This window comes from Pristis pectinata, chromosome 15 (assembly GCF_009764475.1).
Source record: "Pristis pectinata isolate sPriPec2 chromosome 15, sPriPec2.1.pri, whole genome shotgun sequence".
NCBI lineage: Eukaryota > Metazoa > Chordata > Chondrichthyes > Rhinopristiformes > Pristidae > Pristis > Pristis pectinata.
This window is the reverse complement of record NC_067419.1, coordinates 47,673,912-47,687,377: the sequence shown is the minus strand read 5'-3', so window position 1 is coordinate 47,687,377 and position 13,466 is coordinate 47,673,912. Positions and strand designations below refer to the sequence as shown.

The 13,466-nt window shown below is 43.1% G+C and overlaps 1 protein-coding gene across 1 annotated transcript in view; it reads right to left on the bottom strand.

The window, feature by feature from the left end:
- The window catches only part of pah (phenylalanine hydroxylase), a 75,384-nt gene that overhangs the window by 5,956 nt on the left and 55,962 nt on the right, over positions 1–13,466 (bottom strand). Inside the window, exons 9-12 of the mRNA XM_052029841.1 lie at positions 12,674–12,730; positions 6,964–7,059; positions 6,745–6,878; positions 2,227–2,342 (exon numbers count right to left, since the gene is read on the bottom strand). Of these exons, the coding sequence (XP_051885801.1) occupies positions 2,227–2,342; positions 6,745–6,878; positions 6,964–7,059; positions 12,674–12,730 (403 nt within the window). The remainder of the gene's footprint in view (positions 1–2,226; positions 2,343–6,744; positions 6,879–6,963; positions 7,060–12,673; positions 12,731–13,466) is intronic.

Sequence of the window (13,466 nt, the reverse complement as noted above, 5' to 3'; positions counted from 1 at the left end):
TCACCTCTCCCTTCCTGTATTGTCTTTAAACCCCTGTAGCCCTCCAAGGACCCATCAATCTCTCCTTCTCCAATCACCTCATCAGTGGCCGTCATGGAACTGCTCTGCTATGCCTTCTTTGAAACCCTGTCCAACTCCTTAAGATATTCCCAAAATCCTACATCTTTGACCAAATTTTTGGTCACCTGTCTTAGTTTTCTTTTGATAATGCTCCGGTGAAGGAGAATTTCACATACTAAAGAGGTTATACAAATGCTAATTCATTCCCTGTTACATATGTAATGTTATAATTGCACAGTAGATCTCCCAAACCAATGGAAGATAACATTTCATTACATGACATCAAAGCAAGAAACAGGCAATTAGCCCAACTTGTCCACATTCATCTTCAGAGAGTCATGGAACTGTACAATGTAGAAACAGGCCCTTCAACCCACCACGTCTGTGCTGACCATTAACCTCACCTACACTAATCCTACCTGCCTGCATTAATTCCCCATCCCTCTATGCCCTGCTCATTCAAGTACCTGTCCAGATGCCTCTTAAATGTTACTGTTCCTGCCTCCACCACCTCCTCTGGGAGCTCATTCCAGATACTTCCTATCTTTGTGTAACAAGATTTACCCCTCAGATCTCCTTTAACCCTCTTCCCTCTCATCTTAAACCTACAGCCTCTAGTTTTGGACACCCCTACCATGGGAAACAGACACTGGCTATCTACCCTATCGATGCCTCTCATGATTTTATATATTTCTATCGGGGCAGACACAGTAGTGTAGTGGTTAGCGTAACGTTATTACAGCGCCAGCGACCTGGGTTCAATTCCGGCCGCTGTCCATAAGGAGTTTGTACGTTCTCCCTGTGTCTGCGTGGGTTTCCTCCAGGTGCTCCGGTTTCCTCCCACATTCCAAAGACATACAGGTTAGGAAGTTGTGGGCATGCTATGTTGGCGCCGGAAGCGTGGCAACACTTGCAGGCTGCCCACAGAACACTCCACACAAAAGATGCACTTCACTGTGTGTTTCGATGTACATGCGACTAATAAAGAGATCTTATCTTATATCTTATCACTTTGCAGCCTCCTTCACTCCAGGGAAAACAGTCCCAGTTTACCCAGTCTCTCCTTATAACTTAAGCCCTCCAATCCAGGCAACATCCTTGTGAATCTGTTCTGCACCCTCTCTGGCTTAATCACACCCTTGTGATGACCAGAACTGCACGCAATTGTGCGGCTCAACCAATGTTTTGAATGACTGTAACATGATGTCCCAACTCTTATACTCAATGCCTTTCTTCTAAAATGCTCAGCCCTTTTCTTGAGGACACTGTTTGTGGATGTGAGGATTGAAATAAACTCCAATATTCATTGCTGCAGCTGTCCTGCAAAACAGACATATCTACAAGCAGCAACTAGACCTCAGCAGACAGATCCTGAGGTCGGACTCTCAATCAGAGTTTGCCAGTGGCTTCCTGACAGCTCACTGCTGTCAAAGAACATAAACTTTAGCATTTCTTTTTGCATGACTTCAGTTTGCACTACTATAGTTTTGCACTTGTCACCATATTTATTGTTATATTCATTGTTACCATGTACACCATTCACTCTGTGAGCTTCACACAGCAAGGAATTTCATTGCACCCTGATGTATGTGACAATAAACTCATCTGAATCTGAACTGCTTTTCAGTGGCTCGATAATTAAAGCCATTTCAAAACCATTCAAAAAAAGAATTAAAATAATTTAAAACTGTAAAATCATTAAAAAAATATTTTAAAACACAATTAAAATAATTAAGATTAAATAAAGTTTAAAAAAGTTCACTTACGTCATAAATCCACATCACCAATCCATTCAAATAAGTAGGCATTACATTTGGTGATAGGTAAGGAACCAGATGAGGTTCAAGTGGCCCCATAGTCACACAGGATTAAACTGCACTACAAAACTCAGGTGTAGAAGTCAGCAAAAGAACTAACCTCCTAAAACAGTTCATCGGTAGTTCCCTGAGGAACTGCCAACAATTGGTATGGACATTTCAGTCAAACAAAACTGTAGCTTGGAAGAAGCCCATTTCTTCCATTATGGAAGGTATTTGCAGGACCCAGCCTAAATCAATTGAAAATTAACTGGTTTATTGCCTGTATAATAATGATTGACTGGAGCTTTGGCCTTGCAATAGGGAATAAGGCAGCTGTCAATCAGACCATGTTGATGTGGACACTTACCGGTGATGTTGTCAACCAGATTATTTAACTGTTTGATGCTGTCCAGAACTTCAACACTTTGTGTATAAGAGTTGTAACGGAGAGAGAAGGGGCGAGGGATACCTGCGGCAAATTTCCTACGTTGGAAAAAAAGGCAAATGTTAGCTGAATTCACCGAGTTCTCATGGAGAGTGATGAGGCAGGGTTTGCTGCCTAAATCTTGCTACCACCTGACAGGGTATATTTGAAGAGGCGTGCATTTATATAGCACCATTCACCACATAGGTTATGGTGGTGGAATAGCAAATAACTGATTGACTAGTAATGAAGAAGCCTGAACTAACAATTCAGAGTTCAAATCCTACAAGGGGAGCTGTGGAATTGAAACTCAGATTAAACAACTACTTAATTTTCATAAAAATGCTCTCAAGATTCACCAACGTACTTCGTATCTGCTCTCCTTACCAATATGGCCTAACTGTAACTTCAGACCCACCAAAAAATGTTTTAAATCAAAAAACTGCAGATGCTGAAATCAACCAAAAACAGAAAATGCTGCACACTCTCAGCACGTCAGGAAGCATCCGTGGAGAGACATACAGAGTTAATGTTTTGGGTCGAAGACCCTTCATCGTGGCATAGATAGAGTAGACAGCTGGCATCTTTCTCTCAGGGTTGACATGTCCAATACTAGAGGGCATGTATATAAGGTGAGAGAAGTTTAAAGGAGATGTGTGGGGCAGGTTTTTTAGAGTGGTGGGTGCCTGGAATGTGCTGCCAGGGGTGGTGGTGGAGGCAGATACGACAGAGACATTTAAGAGTCTCTTAGACAGGCACGTGAATGTGCAGGGAATGGAGGGATGTGGACCATGTGCAGATAGAAGGCATTAGGTATTGGTATTGGTATTGGTTTATTATTGTCACTTGTACCGAGGTACAGTGAAAAACTTGTCTTACATACTGATCATACAGATCAATTCATTACACAGTGCAGATACACTGGGTTAGCACAGAGTGCATTGAGGTAGCACAGGTAAAAACAATAACAGTACAGAGTAGTGTCACAGCTACAGAGAAAGTGCAACGCAATAAGGTGCAAGGTTACAGCAAGGTAGACCGTGAGGTCAGAGTCCATCTCATTGTACAAGGGAACTGTTCAATAGTCTTATTACAGCGGGGAAGAAGCTGTCCTTAAGTCTGGTGGTACATGCCCTCAAGCTCCTGTATCTTCAACCCGATGGAAGAGGAGAGAAGAGAGAATGATCTGGGTGGGTGGGGTCTTTGATTATGCTGGCTTGTCATTAGCTTAATTAGTTCAGCACAACACGATAGACCAAAGGACCTGTTCCTGTGCTGTACTGTTCTATGTTCTACCAGAACTGGGAAGAAAGAAAACAAGTTAGTATTAAAGAGGGGAAGCCAGGCCTCTGAGAGAAGATGGATATCTCAGAGGCACCCACGTGGACAATCTTGAAGGCATCTCGACCACGTCCCCAGAGAAATCAGTCAGGCCGGGATGTCTGGGACTTTTACACGTGCAACTGAGAAACGCACTGGGTGGGGCATTGGGACATGACTGGTTGGGACTGCATTTTTGTCACAGATTCACTTTTGGGTTCTGGGTGGGGGAGGCGATGGGGAGGAGGGTGTCAGCAGCAAGGCCAGCATTTATTGTCCATCCTGACTCTGACGTCGGTGGTGAGCTGCCTTCTTGACCAGCTGCAATCCATAAATGTAGCAGTAGAGGTATAACTGAGTGATGTGCTTGGTCACTCCAGGGGACATTTATGAGTTGACCAGTGGGCGGATAGGGACAACAGGTTTCCTCTCCTGAAGGACGTTGGTGAACCAATCAACGTCTTCATTAGTCAAAGTCAAAGTCAAGTTTATTGTCATCTGCACAAGTCCATGTGTGCACAGGTGCAATGAAAAACTTACTTGCAGCAGCATCACAGGCACAGAGCATCAGATAAGCAGCATTCACAAGAACATAAATTGGACATAACTTATACACAATTTTTACAAGAAAGAACATAATTTAAATTTAAAAAGTCAATTTTACAGGACTTTGTTTTACTGAGACTTAGACTATTACTAAGACTAATTCATTTATCTCAAATTCCAGATTATTAACTGTGTTTAAATTCAACTGTCTTGATGGGAGTTGAACACATGTTTCTGAATTACTGGACTTGCAACTGAACTGCTGTCTCACACTGCCATCCTTAGCTGGTCCCGAGCTGCAGCAGTGGGGGGGGGGGGGGGGGGGGGGGGGGGGGGGGTTCACCAGCGTTCAGTGAAAACCAAAGACGAGGTTCAGGAGAGCAGACCTCCTTCATTAAAGTTCATTAATGAACCAGGTTGGTTTTTACAACAAACCGTGGTTTCATTGTTTGTATCCAGGAAATATATTCAATCAGTTGTTATGGGGGGTTCAAGACAAATGTCCTTATTAATGCAAATAATTATGCATGTGCAACATTGTGGGAGTGTGATATTATGAAACCTTACAACTCCAGCGCCCCAGGTTTGATCCTGGCCTCTGTATGGAGTTTGCATGTTCTCCCAATGACTCCAAGACAGTGGCACAGCTGGTAGAGCCACTGCCTCACAGCACCAGAGTCCCGGGTTCAATTCTGACCTTGGGTACTATCTACGTGGAGTTTGCACTTCTCCATGTGACTTTGTGGGTTCCCCTGGGTGCTCCGGTTTCCTCCCACATTTCAAAGAAGAGCTGGTAGGTTAATTGGCTGTTGTAAATTGTCCCAAGTGTGTGGGTGGGTGGTAGAGTCTGGGGGGAGTTGATGGAAATGTGGGGAGAATAAAATAGCTTTAGTGTAGGGTTAGAGTATCCTTGAACTCGGTGGGCAGATGGACCTGTCTCTGCGATGGCTGACTATGATCTTCAGGCACTAGTCCATAGATTAAAATCTGTCAGCATGATTAAGGACGCTCACCGTCCGGGACATGCCCATTTCTCGTTACTACCATCGGGGAGGAGGTACAGGAGCCTGAAGACCCACACTCAACGATTCAGAAACAGCATCTTCCTCTCCGCCGTCAGACTTCTGAACGGTCCATGAACCCATGAACACTAGCTCATTATTTTTCTTTTGCACTATTTATTTATTTTTGTAACTTGTAATAATTTTTATGACTTTATGTCGTGCTTTGTACTGCTGCCACAAAACAACAAATTTCACGACATATGTCAGTGATAATAAACCTGATTCTGATTCATATCCCATGACTTTTACCAGTTATTAATGTCTTTGGGAGGTCAAATATAAGGGGCAAGTATATAGCTAATGGCAGGACCCTTAATAGCATTGATGTATCGAGGGATCTCGCGGTCCATACCTCCCTGAAAGGGACAACACAAGTAGATAGGTTGGTAAAGAAGGTGTATGGCATGCTTGTCTTCACTAGTAGGGACACAGAGTGTATAAGTCAGGAAGTCATGTTGCAGTTGTATAAAACTTCAGTTGGCCCACACTTGAAGAATTGTGTGCAGTTCTGGTCACCCCATTACAGGAATGATGTGGAGGCTTTGGAGAGGGTGCAGAAGAGGTTCACCAGGATGCTGCCTGGATTAGAGGGCATGTGCTATAACAAGAGGTTAGACAAAGTTGGGTTGGTTCCTCTGGAGCGTCGGAGGCTGAGGGGAGACCTGATAGAGGTTTATAAAATTACGAGAGGCATCGATAGAGTAGAGAGTCAGAATCTGTTTCCCAGGGTAGCAATGTCTAATATTAGAGGGTCTGCATTTACGGTGAGAGGGAGAATTTTTAAAAGAGATGTGCGGGGCAAGTCTTTCACACAGAGCGCGGTGGGTGCCTGGAACAGGCTTGCAGGGATGGTGGTGGAGGCAGATACAAAGTGGAGTTTAAGAGGTGTTAGTTAGACCATGAATATGCAGGAAATGGAGGGATGTGGATTATGTGCAGGCAGAAGGGATTCGTTTAGAACATAGAACATAGAACAGTACAGCACAGAACAGGCCCTTTGGCCCACAATGTTGTGCCGTGATAGCTAATCCCTCCTACCTGCAGAACGCCCATATCCCTCCATTTTCCTCTCATTCATGTGCCCATCCAAGCCCCTCTTAAAAGCCCCCAATGAATTTGCCTCCACCACCCTATCAGGCAACGCATTCCAGGCATCCACCACTCCCTCAATAAAAAACGTACCCCTCACGTCTGTTCTGAACCTACCCCCTCTCACCTTAAATGCATGCCCTCTGGTATTGGATCTCTCAGTAATGGGAAAAAGATATTGCTTGTCCACCCTATCTATGCCCCTCATAATTTTATACACTTCCAACAGATCACCCCTCAGCCTTCGCCGCTCCAGAGAAAAGATCCCAAGTTTGTCCAGCCTCTCCTGATAGCACATGCCCTCTAATCCAGGCAGTGTCCCAGTAAACCTCCTCTACACCCTCTCTTATTTAGCATCATGGTCAACATCGTGGACTGAAGGGCCTGTTCCTGTGCTATGTTCTATGTTCTGTGTCTCCAAAGATGTGAAAGCACAGGTTACCTCACTTTCTCTTTCGCATCCTCAAACGATTCAGCAACGAAATAGACTGGCTGGAAACTGGTGATGGGGTATTTCTGAATTGCCGTCATTTCAGGATCGAAGGGCCGTAGCTCTGGTTCATCTGTCAAACAATACTGGAAAGCAAAAGTCAATTTGTATGGTGAACCTGAGGTTGGAAAGATAAATGTACAGATGTGAAAACACCAGAACACAGCAGACCTGAAGCTCCCCAAAGGAAGAGAGCAGCCCAGCACCAAAGGCCTTGATCTCATTATTTTGCTTGCAGAGTCCAAATTCCACTGTGAACCAATAGACCTGGCAACAAGGGCAGGAGAAGGAGTCAGTCAGCAGGATCTGCGCTGGCAAGTCACGTTAACTTCTTGTTCTGAAAATTAGTCCCACATTTTCTCTCTGTGCAAGGATTGCCTGGCAAACATTGAGAACAAACCAGGTTCATCATGGCACACACATAGCATCAAGCACACTTACCATCAAACACCATTGCATGAAGCACACATAGAACCAAACACAATACCATCAAACACCATGGCATCAAACACCATAGCATCAACACACATACCATCAAATACAATAGCATCAAACACACATACCACCAAACACCACAGCATCAAACACACATACCATCAAACGCAATCGCATCAGACACCACAGCGTCAAATACACATACCATCAAACACACATACCATCAAATACAAGTGCATCAAACATGCATACCATCAAACACCATTGCATCAAACTATAGCATCAATACACATACCATCAAACACATACCATCAAATACAATAGCACTAAACACACATACCATCAAATACACAAACCATTTCCACAGGGTATTCATTAATGTTATTGTACAAGCTAAGGGCCTAAAGGGTGTGGATAATACAGTATATTGGGATAGATTGTGAAGCAGTTAACTATCAGAAAATAGAGCCAGAATAAATGGGTCACTTTCAGGCTGACAATCCCTCAACATACCCTTTGTGTCTTTCTCACAACTTGCTCATGCAGTTATCTCTGTATCATCTGCAAACCTGGTCCCATTGTTCCATCAGTAACTGGTGGCTGTCACAGGGATCAGTGATGGGGGGTCCTCAGACACAGCCTATATCGATGACGTGGATGATGGGACCAGATTTGTAGATGACACAGAACGAGGTGGATTATCAACTTGCAAAAAGCCTGCAGAGAGCTGCAGTGAGTGAGCAGATGGAGTATAATGTGGGAAATGTGATGTTATCCATTGGGAAGAAGACTGAAAAAGTTAATTATTATCTAAATGGAGTGAGACTAAGATTGTTCTAAAAAGATCAAGGGCATAAAACACAAACAAATTAGCAGCGAAAGCAAGTAATTAGGAAGGTTAATGAAACATTGACCTTTATAATAAGGTGAATGGGGTATGAAAGTGGAAAGTTTTGATGCAACTTTACCGGATAGTGGGGAACTACAGCTGAAATATTATGTACAGTTCTGGTCTCCATATTTAAAGAAGAATTGAAAAACATGATGACGTTGGAGGAACTCAGCAGGCCAGGCAGCATCCGTGGAGAAAAGCAGCAGGTCAACATTTTGGGTCAGGACCTGGGATGAGCTGATAGGATGCTTCCTCTAGTGAGGATATCTAGAACTTGGGGGCACATTTTCTTCCATTAAGGTGATCCATTTCAGAGAGAGATGAGGAAGAATTTATTTTCCAATGATCACGAGTTTGGGGAATTCTCTCCCTCAGAAAGCCGTGGAGGCAGAGTCATTGAATATATTCAAAGGAGAAATTGATAGACATTTAAACTACAAGGGAAATTTAAAGTTAAAGTTAAAGTCAAGTTTATTGTCACATGCACAAGTCCATGTGTGCACAGGTGCAACGAAAAACTTACTTGCAGTAGCATCACAGGCACACAGCATCAGATAAGCAGCATTGGCAAGAAAAACATAAATTAAACATAAATTATACACAATTGTTACAAGAAAAAAACACAATTAGAACAAAAAAAGTCCATTTTAGTGCAAAGTGGTCATAGTGTTGCTATACTAAAGTAGTGATTAGGGTTGTGCAGGTCGGTTCAAGAACCAAATGGTTGAGGGGAATTAGCTGTTCTTGAACCTGGTGGTGTGGGACTTCAGGCTTCTGTACCTCCTGCCCGATGGGAGCTGTGAGAAGATGGCATGGACCAGATGGTGGGGATCTTTGATGATGGATGTTGCCTTCATGAGGCAGTGCCTCCTGTAGTGGGAATCGAGGGGTATGAGCAGAGAGTGGGAAAGTGGTACTGAAGCCAGGAAATACTCAGCCACGACCTTATTGAAAAGCACAATTGACTCAAGGGATTGACTAACCTACTCCTGCACCTGTTTCTTGTGTTCTTATGTCCTCCTAACTTTTCTTTGCTGTTATGCAAGACCTGAAGCATTAATTCTGTTTCCTTCTCTACAGATGCTGCCTGACCACTGACCTTTTCCAGAATTTATTTCTGATTTCCAGAATTTGCTTTTCATTTGAAGTTGAGCACTGTGCCAATGGCCACAGGTGCACCATCAGCTGAAAGCAGTTGATAATTTTGTCCTTATTATTTAAGAACTGTGTTGTAATTGACAGCGAGTTTTATATTTTCTAATTGTTGCTTCTGTTTCTGCCTGCAATCCCTCTCTGAACAGCACTGGATAATGAGAGATAATTACTTTACCTTTCAGGTAGTGCTTCTGAGCTCCTCCTGGGACGTGGTATAAATGTTACAGCATCACTTGAAAGGCACATCAAAGGGTTTCCTCTAGCCTTGCTTATTTGCTTCATGTCGTACTGATGTTTTGTATCACTACATTTAACCCTATAAACCAATCGTAGCTTGGAATATAGGCAAGCTTCACTGAAATATATCTTCAATGATATTTACTTTTTACACTTTGCAATCCTAATGGATATTGGTCAGCGTACCAAATTAAATTTTAATCATTTTTTTAAAAGTGTTAACCCACCGAATAACCTAAACAGATTACCCCATCATTGAACAACTCAATGAGAATTTTATAATATTTCTGCACAAAAGGAAGCCAAATTTATACCATTTTGGCTTGCTTTTTACCAGACTTGAAATTCTCTCTGCTTCACAGATTGTTCTAATTTCCTGTAATGTTCCATTTTCAATCTGCTCTTTGTAACCCTTTCAGACAACTCATTCTGACATCATGATAACTGATACATACGAAAATTGTCATCTCTTATCATTGCTTATGCAAAGTGAATCGAGGGACATGGGGATCAAAGGGGTTATGGATTCAAGACATAAGGATGATCCACAAGAAGTTTGGGCTGTGTTGGTTTCTGTTATCCAGCTCACTATTTCTTCTGTTTCATATTTTGTTAAATCTGAAATCTGAGCCCTCAGTTTATCAAGCTTACTTCCAATGGAAAGCTATTGAGAGAATTATACAACATGGAAAGAGTGCGTACCAACCATCACCCACCCATTTACACTGATCCCATTTTATTCTCCCCACATTCCCATCAACTACCCCCAGATTCTAGCCCTCACTAGCACACTAGGGACAATTTACAGCGGCCAATTAACCTAGCAACTCGCATGTAAGTGTGATGCGGGAGGAAACTGGGGCACCCAAGGAAACCCACAGAGTCAGGGGGAGAACGTGCAAACTCCACACAGACAGTGCCAGAGGTTAGGATTGAACCTGGGTCGCTAGAGCTGTGAGGCAGCAGCTTTGCTGGGTGCACCACTATGCTGCCCATGTTTATTAAGACCACATAATATTGAAAGCTTTTGATCCCTGTGGAAAGTCTTAAAGCAGTTTAGTGCCTTGTGGTGCTTTTGAATAATAGTCACCATTGTAACGTTGGAAGATTATTCAGGCACAGCAAGATCCCACAAACAGAGTTATAACAATGATTAGGTGATCTGATTTAGAGATGCCAATTGGGGGGCGATATATATTGGACAGGAGTTTTATCTAAAACTCCCCTGTTCTTCTTCGAGATATGGGATCTTTTGCTTTCATTTGATCTAGTTTGTTCATTTATTGTCATAGGCATACATTCCCAGGGTATAAATGCCATGAAAGTAAGCTTTTTTGCAGCAGCAGCATAGTACATTACAAGATGAGGACAAACATAAGTTAACATAAACTTAACATAAATTATATCCTACTGTAATAAGACTATTGAACGGACCTCTTGTACAATAAAGATGAACTCTTGACTCTACAATCTATCTCAGCATGACCCTTGCACATTGTCTGCCTGCACTGCACTTTCTCTGTAACTGTAACACTATATTCTGCATTCTGTTATTGTTTTCCCTTGTACTACCTCAATGTACTGATGTTTTAAAATGATCTGTATGGACTGTATGCAAAACAAAGTATCTCAGTACATAAGACAATAATAAACCAATTACCAATTATACATAACTTATACAACAAACTAAACGTAACAACATCAGTGCAGGTTGAGAGAGAAAGAAATATAGTCTGAGGAAGTGTTAAGGTTTCTCAGTCAGTTCAAGAACCTGACAGCAGTGGGGAAGAAGCTATTGTTGAATCTTGAGGTGTGGGTCTTCAGGCTCCTGTACCTCCTGCCTGATGAACTGTTATAATGTTGTTTCACTGAGTACAGGCATTGCAGGAATCCTTTTTGTCAGTTATTCATTTTTTACAGTCTAGGCATCTGCGGCAGGCCAGCATTTACTGCCCATCCCCAGATGAAACGGAATGGCTTGGAATTTCAGAGGGCGAATGAGGTGAAGTGACCAGCTCTCAGTCATGGGAGGGAGGAGTGTTCATGTAACAATGCTGGGAACTTTACATCGAAGGTGTTCCCCGAAAATTGTGAAAGGTGGGATCTGATGATCAGGTAAGGACAGCAGATTCCCTGTTCCCAAGGACATTAGTGAACCAGATGGGTTTTTCCAACAATCCAGTAATCTTTGTGGTCATCATTACTAACGAACAGTTTTTCTAAGATTCCAGAGCTTTAACAGAATTTAGATTCCACAGTTGCTTTGGTGGGATTTGAACTCGGGTCTCTGAATTGCTAGCCTGGTAATTTAACCACTGCACAAAGAAGCTACTGAATTTAACCCCACCACCCAGCCCTGCTCACCCCCAACACTCTACCCTGAAATTGTGCCTTGGGGTCTTTTTAATATGAGCTGAGAGGAGTCGGGGCATCAGTTTAATAAAAGATCCTGAGAGGTCTTGACGGGGTGGATGTGGAGAGGATGTTCTCTCTTGTCGGAGAATCTCAAACCAGGAGTCACTTATTTAAATGAAGTGGCCGTCCATTTAACACAGAGATGAGACCCTCTGTGAGTCTTCAGAGCTCAAAGGGCAGTGGAAGCAGAGTCATTGAATATCTTTAAAGCAGAGGTAGAAAGATTCTTAATAAGCAAGGGGGAGAAAGGTTACTTTAACAGAAATACAGAGTTCACAATCAGATCAGCCATGACATCTTGAATGGGGAGTTTAACTGTGAGGCAGTGGTGGGCCAAATGTGTGTCTGGTGGTGTTGTGACTTACAGTTGGAGAAGACCTGCTGATGTACCCACCAGTGACGCTCCAGTCAATGCCTGTTCCTCCATCCTTTCACAGCTCCTTCAAACATACACTCAGAGGATTGACATACACTGGACTTGATGGTACCAATGAATTTCCCAGTGGGACTTACACGCACACACACACACACACACACACACACACACCCATATACACAGACACACACACAAGCGCACATGCACACTTCTCAGTTTCATGCTACTGTTTGTTTAAGGTCCTAACCAGCCTCCTCCCACCATGTTTCATGTTACTCAGACTCACACCTCTCCATCTTCATGGGGTTCCCTCAGCTCCATTAGAACAACCTTGGTTTAAGTGAGAGACAAAAAAAAGACCTTCTGCTTACCGTTGCAAGCTTCTCGATGTATTCATCTGGTGCTCCCAGAGAGGCAAATCCGATTTCCTGTGGGAATTGGGTGGAATGGGATTATGAAGGGGTGTTGGATTAGAAGCCTAAATTGAAATCTACCCACAGAGGAAGCTAGACTCAGGTTAGAGAGACCACTTCTCCAATCCAACTCATTTTTATTACTTTTATTCATAGATCAGATGTTGTCATTACTAGTAAGGCCAGCGATTATTGCCCATCCCCAATTGCCCTTGAGAAGCCAACTTCATGAATGTGGTGACTCTGAATCCAAGTGTGCATCCTACTAATTAAATAACTACAGAAGTCATGCATGGGTCAGACCCAAGAAGGATGACAGATTGACATCTCTTGGGGATATTTTATCACTCACCAACTTTTATCACTCACCACCTTTTATCAATGCACCATAGAAAGCATCCTATCTGGATGCATCACGGCTTGGTACGGCAACTGCTCTGCCCGGGACTGCAAGAAACTGCAGAGAGTTGTGGACACAGCCCAGCGCATCACGGAAACCAACCTCCCCTTTTGTGAAGCAGCCAGCATAATCAAGGACCCCACCCACCCGAGTCATTCTCTCTTCTCTCCTCTCCCATCAGGCAGAAGATACAGGAGCCTGAGGGCACGTACCACCAAGCTCAAGGACAGCTTCTATTCCACTGTGATAAGACATCCCTTATACAATGAGATGGACTCCTGACCTCACAATCTACCTTGTTTTGACCTTGCACCTTTTGTCTATCTGCAATGCAATTCTGTGTAGCTGTGA